General features: G+C 43.7%; 1 protein-coding gene across 4 annotated transcripts in view; it reads left to right on the forward strand.

Annotated features, from left to right (window-relative positions):
• Window positions 1-22,629, forward strand: part of bnc2 (basonuclin zinc finger protein 2) — a 154,198-nt gene that overhangs the window by 100,640 nt on the left and 30,929 nt on the right. For 3 of the 4 annotated variants that reach the window (XM_031863114.1, XM_031863110.1, XM_031863111.1), the window contains exons 3-4: window positions 10,083-10,185; window positions 11,509-11,744. In XM_031863114.1, coding sequence (XP_031718974.1) covers window positions 10,083-10,185; window positions 11,509-11,744 — 339 coding nt within the window. Of the gene's footprint in view, window positions 1-53; window positions 1,523-10,082; window positions 10,186-11,508; window positions 11,745-22,629 lie in introns of those variants that run through there. The other variant, XM_031863112.1, reaches the window with a different exon arrangement.

Genomic DNA, 22,629 nt, shown 5'->3' on the forward strand with positions numbered 1-22,629 from the left:
GTGTGTGTGTGTGTGTGTGTGTGTGTGTGTGTGTGTGTGTGTGTGTGAGGGCCAGTTTGTTTTGTTTTTCCCTTACTTCAGCACATCTGAGAGAGCTTTTCTGGAACTCCTGAGCCCTGTCCAAACAAAGATGGCCGAATGTGAGGGATGAAGGGGAGGTGGATCAGGGTGTGCGTGCGTGTGTGTGTGTGTGTGTGTGTGTATGTGTGTGTGTGTGTGTGTGTGTGTATGTGTGTGTATTTGTGATTTTTCAAGTAAGCCGGGACCAGAAGGGCCTTGCGAAAAACCAAAAAGAGGGAGGGAGAAAACCGAGCCCCTGAGAAAGGCAGCTGGAAACACGGAGACTTGCGGTCTTTCTCCCCCTCATCCCCCACCTCTCTCTCCCTGGTCCAGCTGCACTCAGATGTGTCTGCCTGGCCCCCCCTCCAAAATCCCCCACCACCCACCCACCCCTGCGCTCCCAAGCTCAATGCCACTGCCAAGGAGGGAGAGAAAGAGGGAGAGTGTCGCAGCTGGTAATACTTACTGGCCATTTTGCTGCGGTAAAGGCATGAGATTCATTAGGCCAGGGCCCGCGTGTTATGTGCTGAGTACCGGCCGTGTTATTGTTAGGATGTGGTAAACTTATAAATATGGAGGGGTGAGGGGGATTTGGGGGTGCAGGAATCTAAGTGGAAGGGCTGGAGAGGAGCGAGAGAGTGAGGTGGTGGTGGCGGAAGGGGGGGGGGGACATGCCACTCATTAAATCCTCTGCCACAGTCTTGTTTCTCATGATTGGGTGGCGATAAAAAAAGTCTGTCACAATTTGTCAAAGTTAATGACTCAATGGCACACCAGCACTCACGCGCTGGAAGACACGCTAACATATGTCGAATTAGTCAATAGCTTTATAATTGAAGAAATAAGGATTCCGTCTTTAGCCAAATGAAGCGGACTTAGAGGGCCCTCAGAGGGAATTTTGCAATTTGGTCAGGTCGATTGCAGAATGGCAATCACCAAGGCTTAGCACTGCTTTCCTCACGCAACTGTAAGTTTCTTTCTTTCTTTCTTTCTTTCTTTCTTTTGCTTTCTTTCCTCCCTCCCACCTCCTTGAGCTGTGTGTTCTTTATGACCTGTGACTCTGGAACAGCGTCTAGCCTCCACTTCAGCTCCTCTATCTGTGAACTTTGTAAGACTGATAAAGACACCTAGATGGACTCCTTTGGTTTGCCGTCTCCCTCCCTCTCTCTCGTTGTCCCACCACATACACACACACACACACACACACACACACACACACACGCACACAGAGTCGTCCAAAGACACTCCAATGACACTGCTTGTCATTGCTGAAATGTAGCCATTGGTTAAACACTCTCTCTTCCTCTCCCTCCCCTCTCTGTCCGTATCTCCGTCTTGTGTCCTATTTTGTCATTTGCCGACTGGCTCTGTAAATACGAATAAAAGTTGCAGCTTTTCGTTGGAGTGTTGTTGGAGTGAACAACAAAACTGAATCAGGAGTCTTCTCGCTATGCTGGCTGAGGTAAATGATTGCACAAATCTGTAAATAACAACAATCTGGGCATTGATTTTTCTTTCTTCTTGTTGCTCTGACACTTTTTGTGATATTCTAATAATAATGTCGGTGGATGTAGCACTTGGTTGCAAATAATCTGAATAGAGCAATTATTCCGAGTTCAGCATAGTTTATACATAGTTTTTGTGTTTCTGCAGCTGTTGGGTTTGCAGGCCCAGGTGTTTACAAGTAAACCACCATGCTGACACACTGTTTGAACAAAACTCGGTGGAAAGAAACAAATATTATTGCCCAGTCGTGTGTCTTGAAAACCAGCCAATCTGTCTACAGTAGTGTTCGGTTTAGTTGAAAAAACACATACACATAATTTGGAGATTGCTTACACACAATTAGTGCAGCCGTTTTTACATTAAAAATGGTCAAAGAAAATAAAGAGCTATTGGCAAGATTACGTCTAGGAACTCTTCCAAGAATTCTCTGGCTGCAAGCTAGTGTGAGTAGGGGAATTCACTGAGCGTGTGTGTGCATGTGTGTGTGAGTGTGTGTGTGTGTGTGTGCATGTTTGCATGAGAGGGAATGTGGGAGAGTGTGTGGGCGTTTGTATGTGTGTAGTCCAGGAGGTAGAGTCCCACCCTGTAGACTAGTGTGATGACTAAATGTCAATTTGGGGGAGTCTCAGCAGTGCTGGCCTCCTGTCGTCACACTGCTTTCAAGTCTGCACCGTTTGTGTGTGTGTGTGTGTGTGTGGGTGTGTGTGTGTGTGTGTGTGTGTACCGTCGCCCACGCCAACCAATGATCGCCATAGAGATGTCCCCTCGCAGAGAGGGGTCGGCAATATGTCTGGGCTCTGACTAATACTTTCTGTTTGTGTTAGGGTGTAGATGGGGGGGGAAGTAAAGAGCAGACGATGTTGGTCATCTTCTCTCCCCTCTCTCCATTTCCACCAACCCGACCACCTCCACCACTCCTTCCATTTATCTCCTGTCCCCTTCCCTTTTACTCCCTCTCTCCTACCTCAAACATGTGTCCGGTCGTACTGTGTGGTCATGTCACTCCCTCAAGTCTCCAGGCAGAAAGCAAGCATTCTGGTCCTCAGTGTGATATTTGCATTCGGAGGCAATCAAAGGGCCAGCGAGTGCAGGTGTCAAGTCTGACAGGGAGTTGTCCATATCTGGCTCCTTCTGATAGGCTGAAGGTCAGAGCAGATCTAGGATGCATTGACGACAACAACCTCTTTCATTTTGTTTCCTTTCCTGTCCACACAATGACCAGTGATAAGGGAGCGTGTCTTTGAAGAAAGCAAAGCCAAACAACTAGCAGAGCGAATATCTGGCTTTTTATTTTACGTCCTTGCTAAAAGCAATTAGTTCAACACATAATTAAGTGACATTTGGATTATTGATTAAGCGTTGAATTAATTTATGAAGCAAAAATATCACATAATTGCTGGTTGCAGCCTCTCAAACAAGTGGATTCTCTTTTCTCCAAGTAGATTTAATGTATTTGTTTTTTAGACATTTGGGGAGACGAAGAAACAAATAAGAACTTTTAAATTCTTAAAGAATTATGACATATGTACTGAGCAGGCCATCCATAGTAGTAGTATGAAACGATAAAACCAGTCGATGATATTGTTCATGCAGTATAATTCATTTAGATATTCAGTTGAACTGTAACACCAACATAGAGTTCAGTTTATCATATAAAATAAACTTGTACCAAAAGTTGTATCTTTTGGGCAGCATTTTTTATTTTTTTTTACCTTCTATACCTCCCCTCATCAGCTTTCCTCTGCCTCCTCCACCTTTGCCGCAACACCTCTTCCCCACCTTTCCGATACAGCAGCTTGCCTGACTCTCCCTCACCCCCCTCCCCACTGCTCCCCTTGCTATCTCACTTCTCTTCCTTTTCGTCATCTTTCCCTTCTTTCTCGCTCTTTATCTCCCTCCATCCCCCCCCCTGCCTCCCCTAGCACCCTTCTTTGAACCTGGCCTTGTGCCTGTGGACCCAGAGGTCTGTCACTGGGCAGATGGTTTGATCTCTGGCTGGGGAAATGCTTTGAGGAGAGCTGAGAGGGGCCAGGGGCCTGGACTGGGGGGCCTCTGCCTGGACCTGCTGTCTACACAAAAGATGGGAGAAACTGCTGCTCCCTTGATGCTTGGGTATTTGAACTGACAGTGTAGTCCAGTGTTAACGCTGTGGTACAGCTCTCCATCTATACAGGCTGCACTGACTGAGAGCATGGCATATGATAGCGAGATCACAGGGTTGTGTTTCTGTCCAGTATTGGGATATTATTCCCCTTCTCCTTCTCGGTTTCACAATATGAAAGCCAGCTGGGACCTTTTTCCCGTTCACTTCATAAACAAGCATGACTGTCCCGAAGTACACGCACGGCTATTTATCATGCGAGTGAGTCAGACTGAGAGTTTCGTCATTGATCTGATTTGAAATGTTTCGGGGTGGTTCTGTGACTGTCAATCCACACGGAAAAAGGCAGGAATGTTGGAAGCAGGAATGTTGCTTGCTGGATTGTGGAGTAATACGATGGGTGTTCTGCCTGTGTATGTGAAAGGAGTGCAGAGCGTGAGTCACATCTGACGGCTGACGAACGTAAAACGACAGGACTGGTCGTCCGGTCAATGGTGAAACTCGATGTCATCTGGAATGAAAGATATCATCAACACTCACAGTTCAGTTGTTTAGATTGTCCAGTTATGAACTTCAGATTTATGTTCCTGATTAGTGATTCTCATCAATGACAGCTGTATTGCAATTTCATTACTAGCAGGCAGCAATCCCACATGTTGCGTGTGTTCACAAAAAGGTGGAAGAAATGGTTCGATGTGTCAGATGGCATCACCAAAAGGCTGGGAACTGTGAACAACAGCAAGTGCTGCCAAACTGTGACTTTATCTCTCAACAGTAATCTTGTAATCTATTACATTTAAACCAGACTTGCTATTTTCTATCACTTCGGCCCAATTGAGCCGGCTTGAAGTTATGACCCCTTTATTCTTTAGGTCGGCAGGACCTAACATGGCTACATGAAGACAAAACTGTGTTGCAGTAATAGCAGGTGAATTACAACACAATCTGAGAGGCACTGCCAAACATCTGAAACTTGTTTTTCTTTGACACAATATGTTCACAGATTAATTTTATCATTCCACAGTCTTTGTTAATTGTTTATTTTGCCATGCTCACTTCATTTCCAAACTTCATTTTCAAATTTGGCCCTTTTGGGTAATTCACAGTAAGTTACTAACATGCCTTCAAATGGCGCTAAATCGAAACATTGTGATAACTCTTTATATAAATTGAATTAGATTTGAGGCACATTCACTGATTGACAAGAAATCTCAAAATCTGTCAAGTCACAAAGAGCATTAATTAAGGGTGCGTGCAAACAACAGACATGGCTGCTTCCATTTGTTTGGCTTAAAGACAGGAGAAAGAGAGGAAGAAAAGAGAGGGGTCCCAGGTCGCCGCATGAATACATGAAAACACATGCTTCTCTTCTCCTTCTGTAATCCACCAGGGACTCACGCCCCATTTGGTTCCCATTAGCATAGCTCTGGTCGCTCTGCCCCGTGTCAAAGCCCAGACGCACAGCTGCACAAAGGACAGGGACCTCTGGCTCTGTGACTGCCAGCCGCTGGGCTGAAAAACCAGAACTGAAACGGAGGACGGGCCTTACACTGTGGGGATTTCAGAGGGAAGAAGCTAGTCTAGTCTGTCGACTACAGTTCAGTACAACAGTTTTACACTGAAGTCAGCACGCATGTGACTAATCATTGTTTATTTTGTAGCACTTTGTGAGGCAAGAAAGCTCTGTTTCAAGTCAAATCCAATGTATGAAATCAAACAAGCAACAATTAGCCATGGCATGAGGTATTTGCTCCCCTGTATTTTGTGGCGTGCTGTGTCTGACTACAAAGACTTTCTTTATTCAGCGTGTTTTATTTGTCACCTGTTTCCAATATGAACATCGTGAAGTCCTGATCTATCTGTCGGAGCCAGGGCCTTGTTTTATGACACGCAAAGCTGCTGTGCCTCTTTTCCTACACACGTTGGCTGCACATTTCTGGCAGGAAATTGACGGCATTTCAGCAGCTAACTCATGGATGAGATAATATCTTGTGGGTGGAAGAGAGGACAAGATGCTCCCAGTGTTTTACAGTGACCCTAAGCAGAAACAAATTTAAATCTGAAGCTGCTGCTGCAAAGACGCACACATATGCGCATGTACACACAGGGTTTTCATTTAAATCTCGGCTTTGCTTAACTCACCAAACAAGAGATGTGGTCTGTGGCTGTGTGTTGAACATGGTAACGGTTTCAATTAAAGTAGGAGGAACAATACCCGACCAGCATCTAGCAGCTGTCTGGGTTGGCTTTTCCACTGCACGCTGTCAAGGGAGGATACAGAGAGGCTGAAAGGGACTAGTGGTGTTTTAGTGGTGTTTTCGGTAGCATAATGTTACAACGTCAACTTTAAAATATGACAGGGTAGTAAAACAGTTGTACAGGATAGTATTTTAGCAGCACAATCAGTTCTATGGCTTCATAGTCTCCGTCTTTGTCGACCTCTACATATGCTGCTCATTTGCATGTGATTCTGGGCCATGTTGCCATGTCTTTCCCAGTCTGTTTAAAATCCATATTGGACCCGACTACAGAAGTCCAGGCTGAATCCATCTTGTTCTGCAGCTCCTCTTTCCTGCAGCTCTTCAGTCCATCTGTCCCACTAACAGTTTTTTAATTGAGAGTCCTCCCCAGACTGATGCTGGCCATTGCTGACTGTCAGTGTTTATACAATTGGGCTGGGACAGGGACTGTGAGCCAAGCAAAACATCCATGAAACATCAAGCCTCCAGCTAAACAAAGTCCAGCAGTGAGACACACACACACTTGAGCCAGATAAGGGTAGAAAACGATGCTTTCTGAACACAGCTAGGTTAAGCTGTTGACCATAACGCGGCAGCTGTGTGAGAGTGTTGACTGTTGTCTAGCTCTAATCACTACAGCACTGTGGGATTTTCTTCACTCGCTAACAACTTTCACTGTCTAGCTGCTCATTTTTCTGGAGATTTACGAAGTCACACACACTCGCTCACACACACCCCTCTGTCCTATTCCTCACCGTTTTCCTCTTTCGTTGGAAGCCAAAGAGGAAACCCTGGCGAGACGCTAGCACAGTGACTAATGCTGTGTATCTGGCCGGGCCTCAGATAACATAGCCTCCTCCCCTGCCTGCTGTGACAAATATGTGCGAGTGTAGCGGTGGGATCCGGACCCAAGCATGTCCCTGACCCGGCTCAGGCCAGACACAGGTTAAACCACGGCCAAATGCAGCCCAGATCCAAGCTGGCAACAGAAGCAGAGCAGTTTTGAGTATGTGAGAATCATGAGAAGAAGTCTTGATGATGATTCCGTCTTACTTGTTTCCTCTGACAAGCCACACACGCAGGCAAACTCACATCCTTGATGATGTTGCTTTTGATGGCCATCTTTGACACATCCGTCTGCTGCCTCTCTTAAAAAAAACGTCTGTAATCAGTCTGTAATCTTTCATCTTATTGCGTATGATCAATTCTGATGCCGTCATATCACAAACATTTCCCATGTTGCGCTTCTCTTACAAGTTCCTAACTGAACGTGGAACAGTGCGCAAATGAATCCCAAGAAAATAACAGGCAGAGTACTCCTCTCCCTTCCCTTTTCTCCCGTCAGTGCCTCTTCAGTTGAGGGGGCTTGCTGCTTTAATGCTCCTTAATGCTGCTGTCTGCTTAATGGGCCAGATATGAGAGGTGCTGCTAGCCAGCGTAATAAGTCAGTGATTAGAGGGCGCCTTGTCACAGCAGCAGCCCCGCAGACAGTGGCATGCTCTAATTGCCGTATTAGACGCCCCTTAACTATCTTGTCAGCTGTCAGACCCGAGCTCATAAACAGCAGAGGTGCATTTGATATTTCCAATTGTTTATTTCCATCTGCTGCCGCAGAGAGAGGTAATTAGAATAGGGTTGTGTTGTGTGACATCACCGTGCTAAATTTGGGTACTCCATAATAGAGTTTGCAAAAATCTTTATACAAGAAGAGTTCTATAAAGGGTAAATCCGTCTGTGGCAAAATTTCTGGTATGGAATCGCAACTAATAAAAATGTATTGACTAATTATTTTAGTTCTTAGCATTATTGAAGCTTTCTAGAGAGCAGTGCAACAGCAGTTTCCTGACCATTTAAGTTCAATTTAAGTTAAATACATTATAGATGCATCCATAACCATAATTAAGATCTGGTGACAAGATAGGCTACGTTGTGGGTATATTACATCGTGACAATATGTAGTAGGAAACTGCATTTGAATGTGAAGAACAGTATAATAAAACAGCTTTCTGAGTGCAGCCTGTATCGGAAGGGTCACAGGTTTGAGCCATGCCTGGTCAATGAATGTCTGCTACATAAGTGTCCTTGAGTTGAACGCTGAACTCACTTATTGCACGTAGCTCTGGATAAGAACGTCGGCTCAGGTCATAATGTATGTACACTCAAACTGACACATGGCGTGTAATCCTCACACACGGTGAGGATTGCCGTGCGTGCACCTGGAGAGCTTAAAAATGGTGTAAAGTCAAATAATATCAGCCTCCTGTCTCATCCGGTGTCAAACAGTGAGGTGACATGGTTAGAAGTGGGGTAATTTTGTGTTTAATCTCGGATTAGCCCATGTTCGCTTTGACACCTCCAGTTACTAATCTGGTTTACGACACTTTAGGGCGAGCTGAGTTAGTTTATGGTCCCTTAGTAGATTATGAGTGAGCTGGGTTTTATATATCCTGAATTACAGGATATTGGTCTAATCCACAGACTAGATAAGGCTATTTCCTGCTGCTGAACACCAGAATGTGCTCTCGGGTCAATACTGGTGCACATAAGGAAAGAGCACAAATATTCTGTCACCTCTAATCGTGCCTTGACCTCAGCTGTGTGACGTAAAGGCTGATCTGTTGCTGCGGATCCTTTTCTACGTGGAAGTGCTGATCGACTGTTTCAGACATTGTGAAATATAGGTCGCTGGCGCAGACATGGACTCCAACCTACGATCCTCCGTGTGCACGTCTGTGTCACATTATTGTCACACCGTTGCCTTATAAGACTAACAGCCAGACAATATGTGATAGCATATTTAGTACGGATTGTAAATTCATAAAGTGTCATGCTCTTATAAGTAGCTTTGGTGTGAGGACAAGCACCTTGACATGGATCTCTACGAGTAGTGCCGTCGCATAAAAATATGACAAGTTTCCTCAGTACTGGATTATTAGGATTTTCCTGTGAAAATAAATAGGCAACCACTCACAGCAGTCACCTTGTACACTAAACCCTAACTTCCTGCCTCAAGCATTCCTACAATTTTTACTCTGTAATTTTAGTGATTTCTTTCCTTTACAGCCTAAATAACTAACACCCCTAAGTCATTCGCCACTGACTCAACAACATATGTGCCAAATGTAAAATACATTATCCTTATCGAGTGGAATTGCTGTTTATTATACCAAGCTATTAACTATTTAATTCCAACATCAGCAGCCAACACACTTGCAGCACATGTTTAACAAGGACATACAGTATTTGATTTTAACAAGAGAGACGTGCTTTACGAGTGAAACGGGTCCAATATTTCTTCTCCATAAGCAAGGTTTGCTGCACAGATCCTCCTGCATCTGCAGATTCCCTTTGAGGCAGTTTAGGTTTTGCAGGAGTGTGACCATCTTTATCCATCAATTCATCTTGATAATGTAAAAAAAAAAATGTCTGATAAAGAAAGGGCTGCCAGTGCTTATTAAGATTCATGTTTCTAATTCCTTTTTCTCTTTTGACTCCTTTTATTCTGTCTTCTTGTTTCTCCATGTCAGTGTAAAATTTACGGCTTGCAGCTGCGGCACTTGTGATGATAGAGCTGTATTCATTTGTGTGGATTTCTGTATATACCGTACATTTTCTCCCTGCTGTACAATCTCTTTATTGTTTGAAGAAGGTGAAACATCATCTCGGTGCAAAAAAGCACCTGGATTTCTGTTCGAGTTTTTAACAGCCCTTGATGAAGGCTTAGGCAGACGATGCATTGTGCTGTACTGAGTTGCCCTCGTCAAGTCTGGACACTTAACCTCTCACTACTAAAAGCTTCCCGGGGTCAGACTAAGTGCAGCTCCAGTGTTGAGTAATGGAGCCTCAGTCAAAACAAGTTAAATTTCTGCGTTTTTAGGAGAGGAAGTCCTTTGTCGGTTCTCATGAACTCTGGGAAATTACAGTATGGAGCAGCACATTCATGCATTGGAATGAAATAGTAGTCGGGAAATCTGTTGGCTGCAACTGCTGATGTGTTTTCTTTATCACAATTGTCACATTTTTAAGGAAGTGTGATCATTTGTCCCTGTGCTTCTTTTTTTTTTTGTATTTACGACTGTTCGCTGATAACCGCTCATTCTCAGTCCTTGCTTTATCATCTCTCCTCTGTACTTGAGCTGCGATTGATGTGGATTTGTCTGTTTCTGTCTCTGCAGGCCATTCGCTGCACACTGGTGAACTGCACATGTGAGTGTTTCCAGCCAGGGAAGATTCACCTACGAACATGTGACATGTGCAAACATGGCTGGGTAGCTCACGGTGAGTCAATTCTTTGTTAGGGTGGCAGGTTTATCTGAATATGGTTTCATTAAAAATAAACTGAATTTACTTAAATTACAACACATGTATCTCAAATGTTTTGTGTCATTTTGTATTTACTGCAGACAGTAGCTTCTCTCTGTCTGTGGTTGTGAATGTACTAAAATCCAAATGTTTTTACTCATTTTCCGTAGTAGAAGAAACTTTGCTTTCATTGTCTTGTTTTTGCACCTTTTTGCCAAAAAACAACAACTAAAAAAAAATAAAACAAAACAACCACTAGACAGATAGAGAAGCGAGAGACCACACCTCATGAGTTTTTCACGCGGGTGTAAGAAAAAGGGAGAGGAGGCAAGAAAGTACAAAGAGAAGGAGGCGGGTGAAAAAGAAAACACCTGTTTGGCCTGCGTCTGCACGAGAGTGAGCCATGGGCCCTTCAGCGGATCGCACAAGACCCCATTGACTATTTTTTAATCTCTCCCTCTGAACTGTCAGGCGCCCATCTCTCCTCTCCCCCACTTTTCATTTCATGTCGGCATTGGCAGGGTCTCTGACAAGTAGTTCTTCATTTTTTATTATGTTCGTGTCTGGCTGCGCTGTGTTGTCAGGCAAAGCACTCGTCAGCAGGAAAAAGCCGTCCCAGGATCAGAGAGAGACCCGACCAGGTGTCACCCAGACAGACGGTGGGGGGGGGGGGGGGTATGAGGGAAGGGGAGAGAGAGGGATTGAGACAGAGAGGAAGAAAGAGAGAGTCGACCAGGTGTCGCGCAGACAGCCGGAGAGGAGAAAGAGGTGACTGAGGTTGCGATACAGGGGGCGATAACAAAACCTGACATGCACTCACGATTAAGCTTTACGAATTACTTTTTTTGAACCTTTGACTTCATTGTGCCCCCACTTCTGAAACCAGACCTACTTCCTTGAATTCATAGTACATAAACCATTTGAGCACACACCTGATTAGAAATAAATAAATAGGATAAAACAAGTGCAGCAACAAACAGAGAGGAATAAGATTTAAAACAGTTTGGCTGTAATGGAGGTTGGAAGTGAATAGAAAGGGAGATGTAAGAGCAGCATGAATGTAAAAGAGAAAGAGATTAGATTAGATAAAAAGAATGGCAGATAATTACATTCGTGTCATTGCTTTTATCTGATTGATATGTTCTTATCAGCTAGTGCTGACCGCGCAGTAGCCCCCGAAAGAAGATTTGAGATGAGGAGGAAACTTGATCGTCATTGACCGTGCCCGTCTGCCCGTGTGTGAGTTTCCTTTTTTTTTTTTTTTTGGTTTCTCATCTTGTCACCCGGTGATTCACGCAGCTCTGGACAAGCTCAGCACCCAGCACCTGTACCACCCGACCCAGGTGGAGATCGTTCAGTCCAATGTGGTGTTCGACATCAGCAGCCTGATGCTGTACGGCACCCAGGCCGTACCCGTCAGGCTCAAGATCCTTCTAGACCGCCTCTTCTCCGTGCTGAAGCAGGAAGAGGTGCTGCACATCCTGCACGGCCTGGGCTGGACCCTCCGAGACTACGTCAGGGGCTACATACTGCAGGTCAGTGACCAACACGCATGCTACACGTGTAAAGCATCATATAGGTTTAGTTTGAATGTTATATGTTATAAATATTAGCGGTACATCCTCTATACTTAAGCACAAATGCATCCCTGCCCATGCTTTTATTTGCTGGCAATTTGCGATGTTTTTTGAAAGTGGGAATAATGTACGCAGTGATCACTACCATTACTTCTCACCAAGTGCATCTACAAATTTCTCTGGCACTGCAGTTATTTTGAGAGGTATTGATCACAAGCACAACAGTGACAATCTAAGCCACTTTAGTCCCATTGCCCATCCATTTTCCTCACATTTTCCCTGCTTTTACTTCTACTTCAGTCTGCCCTGCCCTGTAAACACTATGCCCCTCTGCTGGGAAAGGAATAAAAAAAAAAAATAGAATAAAGAGGAGAAAAAATGTCATGCCAGCAAACTATAATACCACTGTAGTGCGTTTCCTCTCTCCATCTATCCTTCCCGCCAACACTCCCTCCCATATAATTGCAGTCAGACACATTTCTCAATCAAAGGTATGGAGGTTTTGGTGTTGAAACCCAAACCAAAGTGTTCCTGAATGAATTAGTGAAGAGCAAGTGAACATGTGCATATGGTTAGTGTGTGTGCGCATGTGTGTGCGCGTGTGTGTGTGTGTGTGTATACGTGTGTGTCTGTTGTGTGCACATGTGCTTATCTGTATTCGTACATGGTTTAGTCTTCCAAGAGTTTAAGTGGAACAGCATGGTGAGGAGAGGGTGGTTTGTATGTGGAAACAGCTTCTGTGAGTAAAGCGCTCGCAGACCCAGTCGCGTTTTCTTAAAGTCTTTAAGAGCACACACACACACACACACACACACACACACAAAATAAACAATAGCGGCCCGGCCGTTATATGGAACTACATTTATATAGAAAATATGGTTTGCTATTTGAGATTACAATTTACAGTTAATAAAAAGAATTGTGAGTAAAAATACATTTAAAAATTATAAATATCAGAAAATCTGGTAAATTAAAGAAATATAATATAATAATCCCATTTTTACATTCAAATTACATTTGCTTATTTTTCCTAATTGAAACGAAAAACTATTTAATTATCAATAAAACCGTTCAGAATCTTTTTGCCTAATTGACTGATGGTTTGGTCTTTCAAATGTCTGAACCCAAGATGATCCTCAAATGTGTTGTGAATCTAAAACCCCAAAATATTAAATTTGAAATAATATGAAACACAGACAAGCAGCAAATCTGCTTAGAATATTTAATACTAAAATAACAATCATCTAAATTCTTGCTGGTTAATTACTGTTGACTAACTAATTAATCGACTAACAGTTTCTGCTCTAAAAAAAAAAGAATTTCAATATTTTCCCCGTTACTAGACTAAACTAGACTAAACATAACTCAGAGTGATACGGCCTTGTATTGAGCAACCATCGGAGCACTGTGGTTCTCATAGTCGTAGCCTCTGAGTATATATCAGCTGGCTCTAATAGTCAGCTGGTGGGAGCATCGTTGCTCAACTGCTCAGCCTCATGTCACGCTACTGGCTAAATCCTCTAGATCGCCTCAGAAGGGCTTCAAAGGGGCCGCGTGCCGGCGAGAAGCAGCCAGTCACTTAAGGACAGTAAGTAGTCATTGTACGGCCCTATTAGCCTGTAAGTAGCTATGAAATTCAATCATCTTCCTCGAGCCACCGGCCAACGCTTTATGTCAGGGGTTTGCCCCCCCCCCCCCTTTCCCCACCACCATGCCGCGTTAAAAGAGAGATGAAATGAGTAGAACACTATTTCAGACGACAGATACTACGTTGTATTTTTGATTTTGACGTCAGGGAACATCATTTGATGATAAATTATTTTACTGTGACCCTAGCGGTTAAAAAACTCTCACCGATTTAGAATTTGAATAAAAATGTTTTGGTATTTTAATTGATGTTGTAATGAGATATGCTATAAATCATTATAATTATACATCAAATACAGCACCTATTTCTAAATTATATTCAAAAGAAGCCTCACTTACAACACATTTCACTTTTTCTCTTTGTCCAACCCCCTTTATTTCTACTATGTCATAATGTGTCACAATAAGTTTAGATTGAGAAAGGAATGTGTGTGTTTGGTGCGTTGCGTTTGCTGGGTGTCAGTGTGTTTGGGTGTCAGTGATGCGCCAGAGAACTCAGGACATCGAGCTGACAGAGTTTACCTGCAGCTCCTCTGATGCCTGACCACCTGAATGTATGCAGCGCAGGAAGAAGGGTAAAAAAAAGCACACTTATATTCGACCAATCAAACAGAGAAAACCCCCGGAAAACACAGACACAGCTTGGCATCAGTATTCTGCCTTCAGACCAGCACATGATTTAAATAGCTGGCAGGCCTACGGAGTAGTCATATTAGAAAAGAGAAGGCCTCATTGCTCAAAATCACGTGTTACACCCCCTTCATGACACCGTTCTACTCTTAGTGCTTTCGTTTAGGGAAGTGAATGCCAGTGTTTGTGGCACCCACTGATGGTCAGCCTACTTCTTCTTATATTCATTTATGTTCTTCAAGTGTAAATCACACAGCTGCGCAAAAAACAACTTTGTCTTTAGTGTTCACAGTGATTTTGGTGCTTCCCTCTATGGTTGCCACGGTATGTGCTTCCTCCACTTGGACACTGCTAAGCAGGATTACATCACCAAAAACTGTTTTCTCCCGATGAGGATCTTTAGGATATCTCCACACAACACTCACATATCTCCTTCTCATCACACACAGCATGATTGAGTGAAACACTCATGTACTTTACGTATACATTGATGTACAACTCTAGCCAACCACTCGTGTTTTGCTCATTCATATCAGAAGCATCAGTGCTGTCTCATCACCACCCTGCGTACCATCGCATTTTGGAAAACTAGCATCATTACTTTAGTGTAGATTACCTGCAGAATAAACTCTCAAGAGTAAAGTAATACTACAAATATGTCGCCTTTGCATTTAAGTTTTGATTTACAGAAGGAATTAATTCATGTCAACCTCTGAGATACACTTTGCCTTCTTCCGTCCTCACTGCCATTCACTGCATGTCATTCGCAAACACATTGTAGAGGTGTGACTAAACCTCTACACTGTGCAATTTATCTTTGTAATAGGCTCCTTTAACTAAAGAAATTAATCAATATTATTAAACATGAAATGGCTTATCAAGCGGTTGGAATTTTGATTTGTAAAGGAGAGGAATTATACATGACGTCAATAACCATTACAATGAATGATTGTCTTTCTCTCCCTCTCCTGTCCTTCTATAAACCGTTTGAAGCCTGACCTTCAGTCCACAAACTGCTCTCTCATCGTATTAACACACTTGTACACCAGCAAATCCATACAGACAGTTTCTGAAGTATTAAACATAAACAAATGTACGCACACAGGTTTGTTTACCCGACCACGCATCTGCACAATAATAAAATGTGTCCAGCTGTATCTAAGTTCCTAATAAACACGTTCTTGCTGTCGGAAGAGAATAACTCCCTCCTGTCATCACATTCTCAAGAGTTTAAAAGTTATTTAATGAGCTTTGCAATGTCCGTTACCATGGCAGTAGTAGTCTCGTGTTATGTGAAATATTCTGAAAACTCACGCAGCCAACTTTACTTTGTAAAAATACATAGTTTTTCTGGTTGGATAACGTTTGTTAACAAAGTGGGATCTGACTGCATACACATCTACATTAAAATATACTTAAATAGTATTGAATCTGTACATTTGGTAAATGGACTTGCATTTATATATAGCCTTTCTAGTCTACCGACCACTCAAATCACTTTACACTACATGTTAACATCCACACATGCATGCAGACATGGATGATACAAGGTACCAGCTGTCCATCAGGACGTAAACTAATGCTTATTTACACACACTGTAATGCCTTCAGGAGCAATTTGGGGTTTAATATCTTGCCCTATATAGTCTGCCTGAAAACAAAACTAAACAAAAAGGAACAGAACAGGTGTTAGCATTTGGCTCTTGACAGAAAATTACCTTGAAATATAATTTACAAAGTACAATATGTACAAAGTAAAACGGCCTTGCTTTAAGGCTTAAGACTATGTATTTTCCACATTATCTAAAGGCTTTGAAAGGGTTGTGTGAGTCTGAGAGGCCAGAGAATTATCTCAACTGGAGTCATCTGAAAAAACATGAAAAAATGACAGAAAGTTACGTGCGTGATATTTTATTCTACCGTCTTCACTGCATTATGTCTCTGCTATTTCACCCCTGTCCCCCTAGCTGAAGTTCAATCCAAGGCATTATGTGAACGACACAGACACATTTATTTGTTGCCAGAATTCTTTGCTCTTCACTTTGTCAGGACTTTCACCTTCTCCACTCCTCGGCCCTTCATCCTTTTCTCCCTCCCTCCCTCTACTCATCCCTCTCTCCTCTCCCGTGGTTGTTTCCAGACAGACCCACAGCCAATGTGCACCAGATGCCCTCCCACCTCCGCAGCCTGTCACTGCTCACTGCTCTGTTCGATACAGACAGATGGAATTGCTATCAGTACTGGCTCCTCTCTCTCTCTCTGTCTCAGCTCTGTCTCCCACACTCCACACTGTCTATTTTGCCTTCCTCTTTCTTATCCCTTACAAAGTGAAAAATAAGTAGAGAGAGAGAGAATGAGTGGAAAGAGAAGGAGAAGAGAGACGCAGGCTTTTCAGCCAACATATGGACCAAAGCCCTGGGTTTTCCTGAGCGACATTCTCAGTAATGTTCTGTCCTTGTAGAACATTGGGCTGCCTCCACTTTTATGAGATGTGGTTTTCCTGACTCCACACGGCTTCCAGGAGACCCAGATGGAACCGCTAACAACCCCCACCGCCGCCGCCACGCGCACACACACACACACACACACACACACACACACACACACGCACACACACACACACACTGTACTCACACAAACAGCCTTAACCGTAATTGCACACACACTCGGAGGAAGGCTTATTCAAACTATCAGGCGCGCACGCACACACACAGCCACAAAATCATGCTCATCTAACATGGGCTTTGTTTCAGTGGCAGATGCCTGTGCATGAGGGTGTGTTTAAAGTCATTAACACGGCAAAATAATCTCCTTACATTCCTGTTATCTACTTATTGGGTAAATATATTGTTTTCTCCAACGAGCATGAACATTGGTGGTAGTGTTGGAGAGCCATAGGGGGGGCTGTGCTGTTATTAAAAAAAAAAAACAACTTGTGACTATAATGTTGTACATGTGTACTTACACATGTGTAATATGAGATGTAATTACTTGGATTAGGGTGCAACAGCGTTTGTGTAAGACAGGAAACCATTTCCAGTTGCAGGTGGGTCCTGAGGCCTTAGTGAAGGTACCACTAGGCTTCTCTACAGTGGTTTAGAAAGGTATTTATTGAGTTAGAGTCACATTTCAACATTTCTGTCTTTTTCTTCCCCCTCGTTGCACTCCCCCTCTACATTTTCTGTCTCTCACTCTGTCAACTGCGAAGGGCACCATATCTCTTGATCCTCCCCTGAGAAACTTCCATTTTAGGTAGTCAGGTTCTGTGCAACAACATTTTTTGGACACAATCCCCTTCTCCAATCTCCTCCATACGGCACACTTGTAACCCCTATTTTCCTTCTGTCCTCTCCACCCTCCATCACCTCCCAGTGCCTCCCCTTCTCTCAGAACCTGTTTTCTGTTATCACTACTTAATGCCTCACCCTGGGAGATGGACGGGGGAGAAAGCATTCTCCTAAGGTGGAAATTCTTGCGTTCATATGGTTATGATTTGGTGGGGAGGTCAGGCTCGATCTTTGCTGGAAGGCTTACGGTTGGCTCTGTGCAGGCCGTGCTGGGCTCCAAGCACTTCAAAGAGGGCCGGTGGACTGAATCAAGGTGATTCTTAACGCCCTGAGCACGCACGCACGCACGCACGCACGCACGCACATGCGCACACACACACACACACACACACACACACACACACACACACACACACTTGTCCTGCCTAACGCTCTTAAGGGTGTCTTCTCCCTTCTTATTCTCACTTCTAAGTAAGCCAGAGATAAAAGAATGTGATTTCAGATTAGAGGATGAGTCAGAGAGAGGTAGAGAAGCATTATTGGCAGGGCATAAAAACCATTTGAAATCATAACCAATTTGAGGTTTAAAAAAACAACAACACTGCTTTATCAACAACAAATATTATGTATCATTTCATGAAAAGCGATCTAACAAAAGCATGTAATGTTAACAGGATTTGCAAGCCTCTTCACGGTCACTTTTTCTTTCTCACAGCTTGCAAAGCTCACAGCCAGCTCCTTACACAAAGTCCTGCCCATGCCAAATCCTCAGTCCCTCGCTTGTGAATCCTGAACCCGATCCTCAAATGAATTCAAGCTGGAGAAGCAAGGTTATGAGCAGGTTACATTGTATGCAGGAATTTGGGGAATAATTCCCCTTATATATTGGATTTGGAAGGAGGTCTGCATTTTACCATAGATTCTACAAGGCCTCAGAAGCTGCTGCTAGTTTAAAATTGAGAAAGAATATTGCAATAAAAGCAGTTTGGTTTGACATATAACACCTTTGCACATGCTATCAAGTGGAGGCTGAGAAGAACATTGCTTAAAAAGAGAGTAAGTGAAATTATTATTTTAGGGTCCATCTTTTCACTCCTCTAAATCTCCATGTCTTATTCCTTTTGATCAGCAGAAGTGCATTTGGTGTTCTGTGTATTTCTGTTTCTTTGGCTACACAGAGGCCTGAGGTGAAGTTTTGCTGACTGATTATTTTTTTATCAGATAGCTGTCAAGGTGTTAAGGTAATATCAGGACAGCAGATGCAAAACAGAAGTGTGTGCCGTAACTGCTAGTGCATGATCATACCGTTATGTTTCTGTGTCATGTGCTAAAATCATTTAATCATACGGCCCTTTGTCATTTTTACACCATTTTAGTTTTTAATGTCATCAGTCCCTTCTTTACATTTCCTGTCCCGTCAATGTGTGATAATTTCCAGCCTCCACTTTCACCTGTCAGTTCTTTGTCTTCAGCAGAGAATTGAGGTAGTGTTCTCACTGTGGGTACTCTGATCTTTACATTGCGATTTCAAAGTGACACCATTGCTACATTACAACATTCAACATTGTGATGTGTTTACTCAAATCAAACACTCACTGTGGTTCAACACTTTACCGTCAGCCTCATAAATGTTTAGTATCATCTGGCTTTTTACTAACTGCACACACACACACACACACACACGCACACATATACACTCGGTATACAGTGTAAGACACGTATTATCTTTCCCTGATGTACACTGTAGTCTTAAATTAATTTAAAGTTAAAATCACAAATTTGACTTTAATATTATTACATGCAGAACAGGCCTGTAGCAGCAGTTCATATGCTACAGTCTAGGATCATGGATGCTGCATCAGAGAATGTGATACAGAGCCAATACACACGTCAATTTCTCCTCAAGAGACTTAAGTAATTACACCACATTTGAAAATCCCTTAAATGCATCCATTACATGCTTGGTGGCCACATGTATATTTCAAAATGTTATTCAAACCTAGGATGGGGGACCCCATATCTGGTCAAATTTAAAGATCATGAATATTATATGCCAAAATGTATGGGAGTGAGAGGCGTGTGTGTGTGTGTGTGTGTGTGTGTGCAGGGGACGCTCTAATAAAATCTGATTGGAGAGTTAACATGCTGTGCAGGGCAAACATGGGAAGTGTAAATGATATGTTTAACATACATAGTCAGGTCTAGCAGCTCCCATGGGATCCTATAGGGTTTGATCAAACTACACTCCGCTAGGCTACACACACACACACACACCCCTCCAGTATATGAACGCCACCTTCTTACCCATTTCCCTCTCAAATCCCCATGATAAAGCTGACTTCAAAGCCTCATATCCAATCCTACAGCTTTAGATGCTGGTTTGATTCTCTGGCTGCATCTCTTCCCATGGCCCCCGCTCCACCCCAACACACACACACACACACACACAACCTTATTCACTTTCAATCTATTTCTGAGAAAAACAGGTATCTCTGTCAGCCTCATGGTGTCTCCAAATGTAAGCGAAGAACAGGGGCCACCAGTGCTTTTCTTCTTGCCTTTAAGTTCCACTGGCGTGTCATAATTAGAATAAAAAGGAATATTCTCCCTGTATTAATGGGTGCTCTCTTTCTCCTCATCCCCTCTGAACACCCTGTTCCTCCCTCCTCCTCGCCTGCTCCATATGCACTACACTGATCAGTGTAATGGGATCTCTGGTTCTCTCACTGCACATTTGCCTTTCTCTTTTTACCCAGTGTCCGTTCCCCCGGGAGAATTCCCTCAACAGGTCGTCACTGCCGCCCTTGTGCTGCTGAAGCTCCCCATGGGAGACTCCCATAGTCAGCCACGCACCCTAATTGAAACTGGAAATCTGCCAGCCTGCTTATCAGGAATTTTATTTACTTCTGCCAGGCTCTGCCCTCTTTCCTTTTCGAAAAGGGTCATGTTATAATTACCTCCTCAAACAGAATCCCTCTCTTTTTGTCGGCATCCCTCGCTCCATATATCCCTTTTCATAAGTTATAATATCCTGTCTCGCCTCCGCTGGAAGGCGGAAATGGCTTCTGAATTCTGAAGTGGCTTTTCAGGGGGCTACGGGGGTTTGTTGCCGCAGAGGGAAATTGAATTTTACTTCAAGGTCAGCGACACTAATGATAGGGTGGGAAGGTGTTGATCTCGTGTAGCAGTGGTTTGTCTAGCAGCATCCCGCTGCATCGATCTGCACGGGAGATCCTAGTCCTGTATTGATTGTCACACGGAATTGTTCGGGAGTGTGGTGGAAATCACTAGTGTAGTATAAGCGATGATTTGGGACTGTAGTCACTCTCAGGGGTTGGTAAAGAAAAATAAATGAATGTTTCGAACAAAAAGAATGTTTGAGTCTCCCAAGATGAGTAAAAACCTGGTGCATGATAATGAACAGTAAAAGTAGATACAGTACGGTGTCCAGAACTGCTCACCCACAACACTCACACATACTCTACCTTCACAGGCTCAAAAATATACCAACGGACACATACACACACAGCGCAAATTTTAACCAATCTCTTTCATGATTTACTGCTGCTTGTATGCAACATGGTTAGTTATGGGTAGGTACCCTGCAGTGTGAGTGAATGTGTGTCACTTCCCCCACAAATGGAAACATTTAGACACTGAAGTGTGTCCTGAGGTGAGAGCTGTAGAAGCTCTCACTCATAAAGTAGCGGGGAGGCAGCCTGTGGAGGAAATGAGCTAGGCAGACGGGTGGAGGGGAGAAGAGCGTGACACACACACTGAAAGGACCTCACACACATGCACAGACACACACACACACATGCTGGCGAACCACACACTGGCGACTGCCGCGGTTGTGCTGCTTTGCACCGTGTCTGTCACCGTCTTGTTTTTCACCAATGACTCCAGCTGTGTTTGACTTCCTGTGTTTCTACGTGATGCTGTGGTGTCATTGGCAAAAAGCACACAGCCGGCACTGTACCTTCGTGTTATGTGGTGGCGGTTTAAAAGGTCGACTGACCTCACCGTGAACCAACACCGGTGTTGAGACACCTGTGGAAGTTCACCGCAGAGGACAAAATCATTTTTATTTTCACTCGCTTGTTGTAAAGCCCCATCTCTTATACATATTTTTTCCCCCTCTCTCGTCTTTCGTTATCCTCTCTCTTTCTCTTTCTCTGACGTGTTGTGCATGAGTGCCTTTATTAAGCAGGATGAGCTGTCATGCAGGTGTGAGGAGAAGGTGATGACTACCTCCGCCCTCTGCACATCCTCATTTGCTCTCTTTCTCGGGTCTAAAGAAAAACGCCACCTCTCCTCTACCAATTGGTCTGGCTTCACTTCACCTCAGACAGGAGTGGTTTGAGGAGGAGGAGGAGGTGATGAGAGGGGGGGGGTGGGGCTCAGCGGGAAGGAGAACGACCCAAGAACCTCCAAAGTCAGTTGAATCCCGTCGTAGGTCAGCCTGTTTTTAATGGTGATTAGTATTAGCATGCATTGCAAGCTTAAAGACATTTTTTGTTTGTTTGTTTGTTTTTATCCCCAGCCATGCCAATAAACAATCAGTGCATTAAGTGGCGAGCAAATGGAATCAATTCATCCAGTTTTGCGCAGATGAGTGCAGAAAACGAGGCGTGAAGCAGCCGCTCTCTGTGTTTGGAGTGGCTAATTAGGAGCCCATTATAGGGCATCTCAGCATGGTGCTACCCTGATTGTTTATTAGAATTTCACTAAGGTTAAGGAGAGCGAGAAAAAGAGAGGGAGAGAGGGAGAAAAGGGGACTAATAGTAGTAATAAATGGATAATAAATGGATACCTAAGACATACACACACGCAGCCTTGGTGAATGCCAGCCCCTGGGCCTCTTACAAAAAGGGCTCTTGTAAAAGTGGGGAAAAAAAAATAAAAATCTCTACCAACACCGTGCATATGCTTGGCTCCGTCCTCTTAAAGACTGTCTTATTAAATGGGTAAGTGGCTGAGTGCTGGGACCACCAAGTGAGCCGTGCTGTCACTGGCACATTGCTCTCTGTGGGCTGAGTGCCGCAGGCGTAGACAGGATAGGATATAGGGTCACCAGAAATGATGGTTTAGCACTCGATGATACATCAGTTCCCAGCACTAACCTCTCGGCCGTGCCAGTGGCATTTCTAAGACTTCTCTAGTCCTGGATTTTTTTTTTTGTACAAGATGCAAAGCTAAGTTATAGCCTCCCACAACTCCACCTTGAAAGTATGTGTGTGTGTGTGTGTGTGTGTGTGTGTGTGTGTGTGTGTGTGTGT

The sequence above is a fragment of the Anarrhichthys ocellatus genome, unplaced genomic scaffold, assembly GCF_004355925.1.
Source record: "Anarrhichthys ocellatus isolate YVR2014 unplaced genomic scaffold, GSC_Weel_1.0 scaffold28, whole genome shotgun sequence".
Classification (NCBI taxonomy): Eukaryota; Metazoa; Chordata; class Actinopteri; order Perciformes; family Anarhichadidae; genus Anarrhichthys; species Anarrhichthys ocellatus.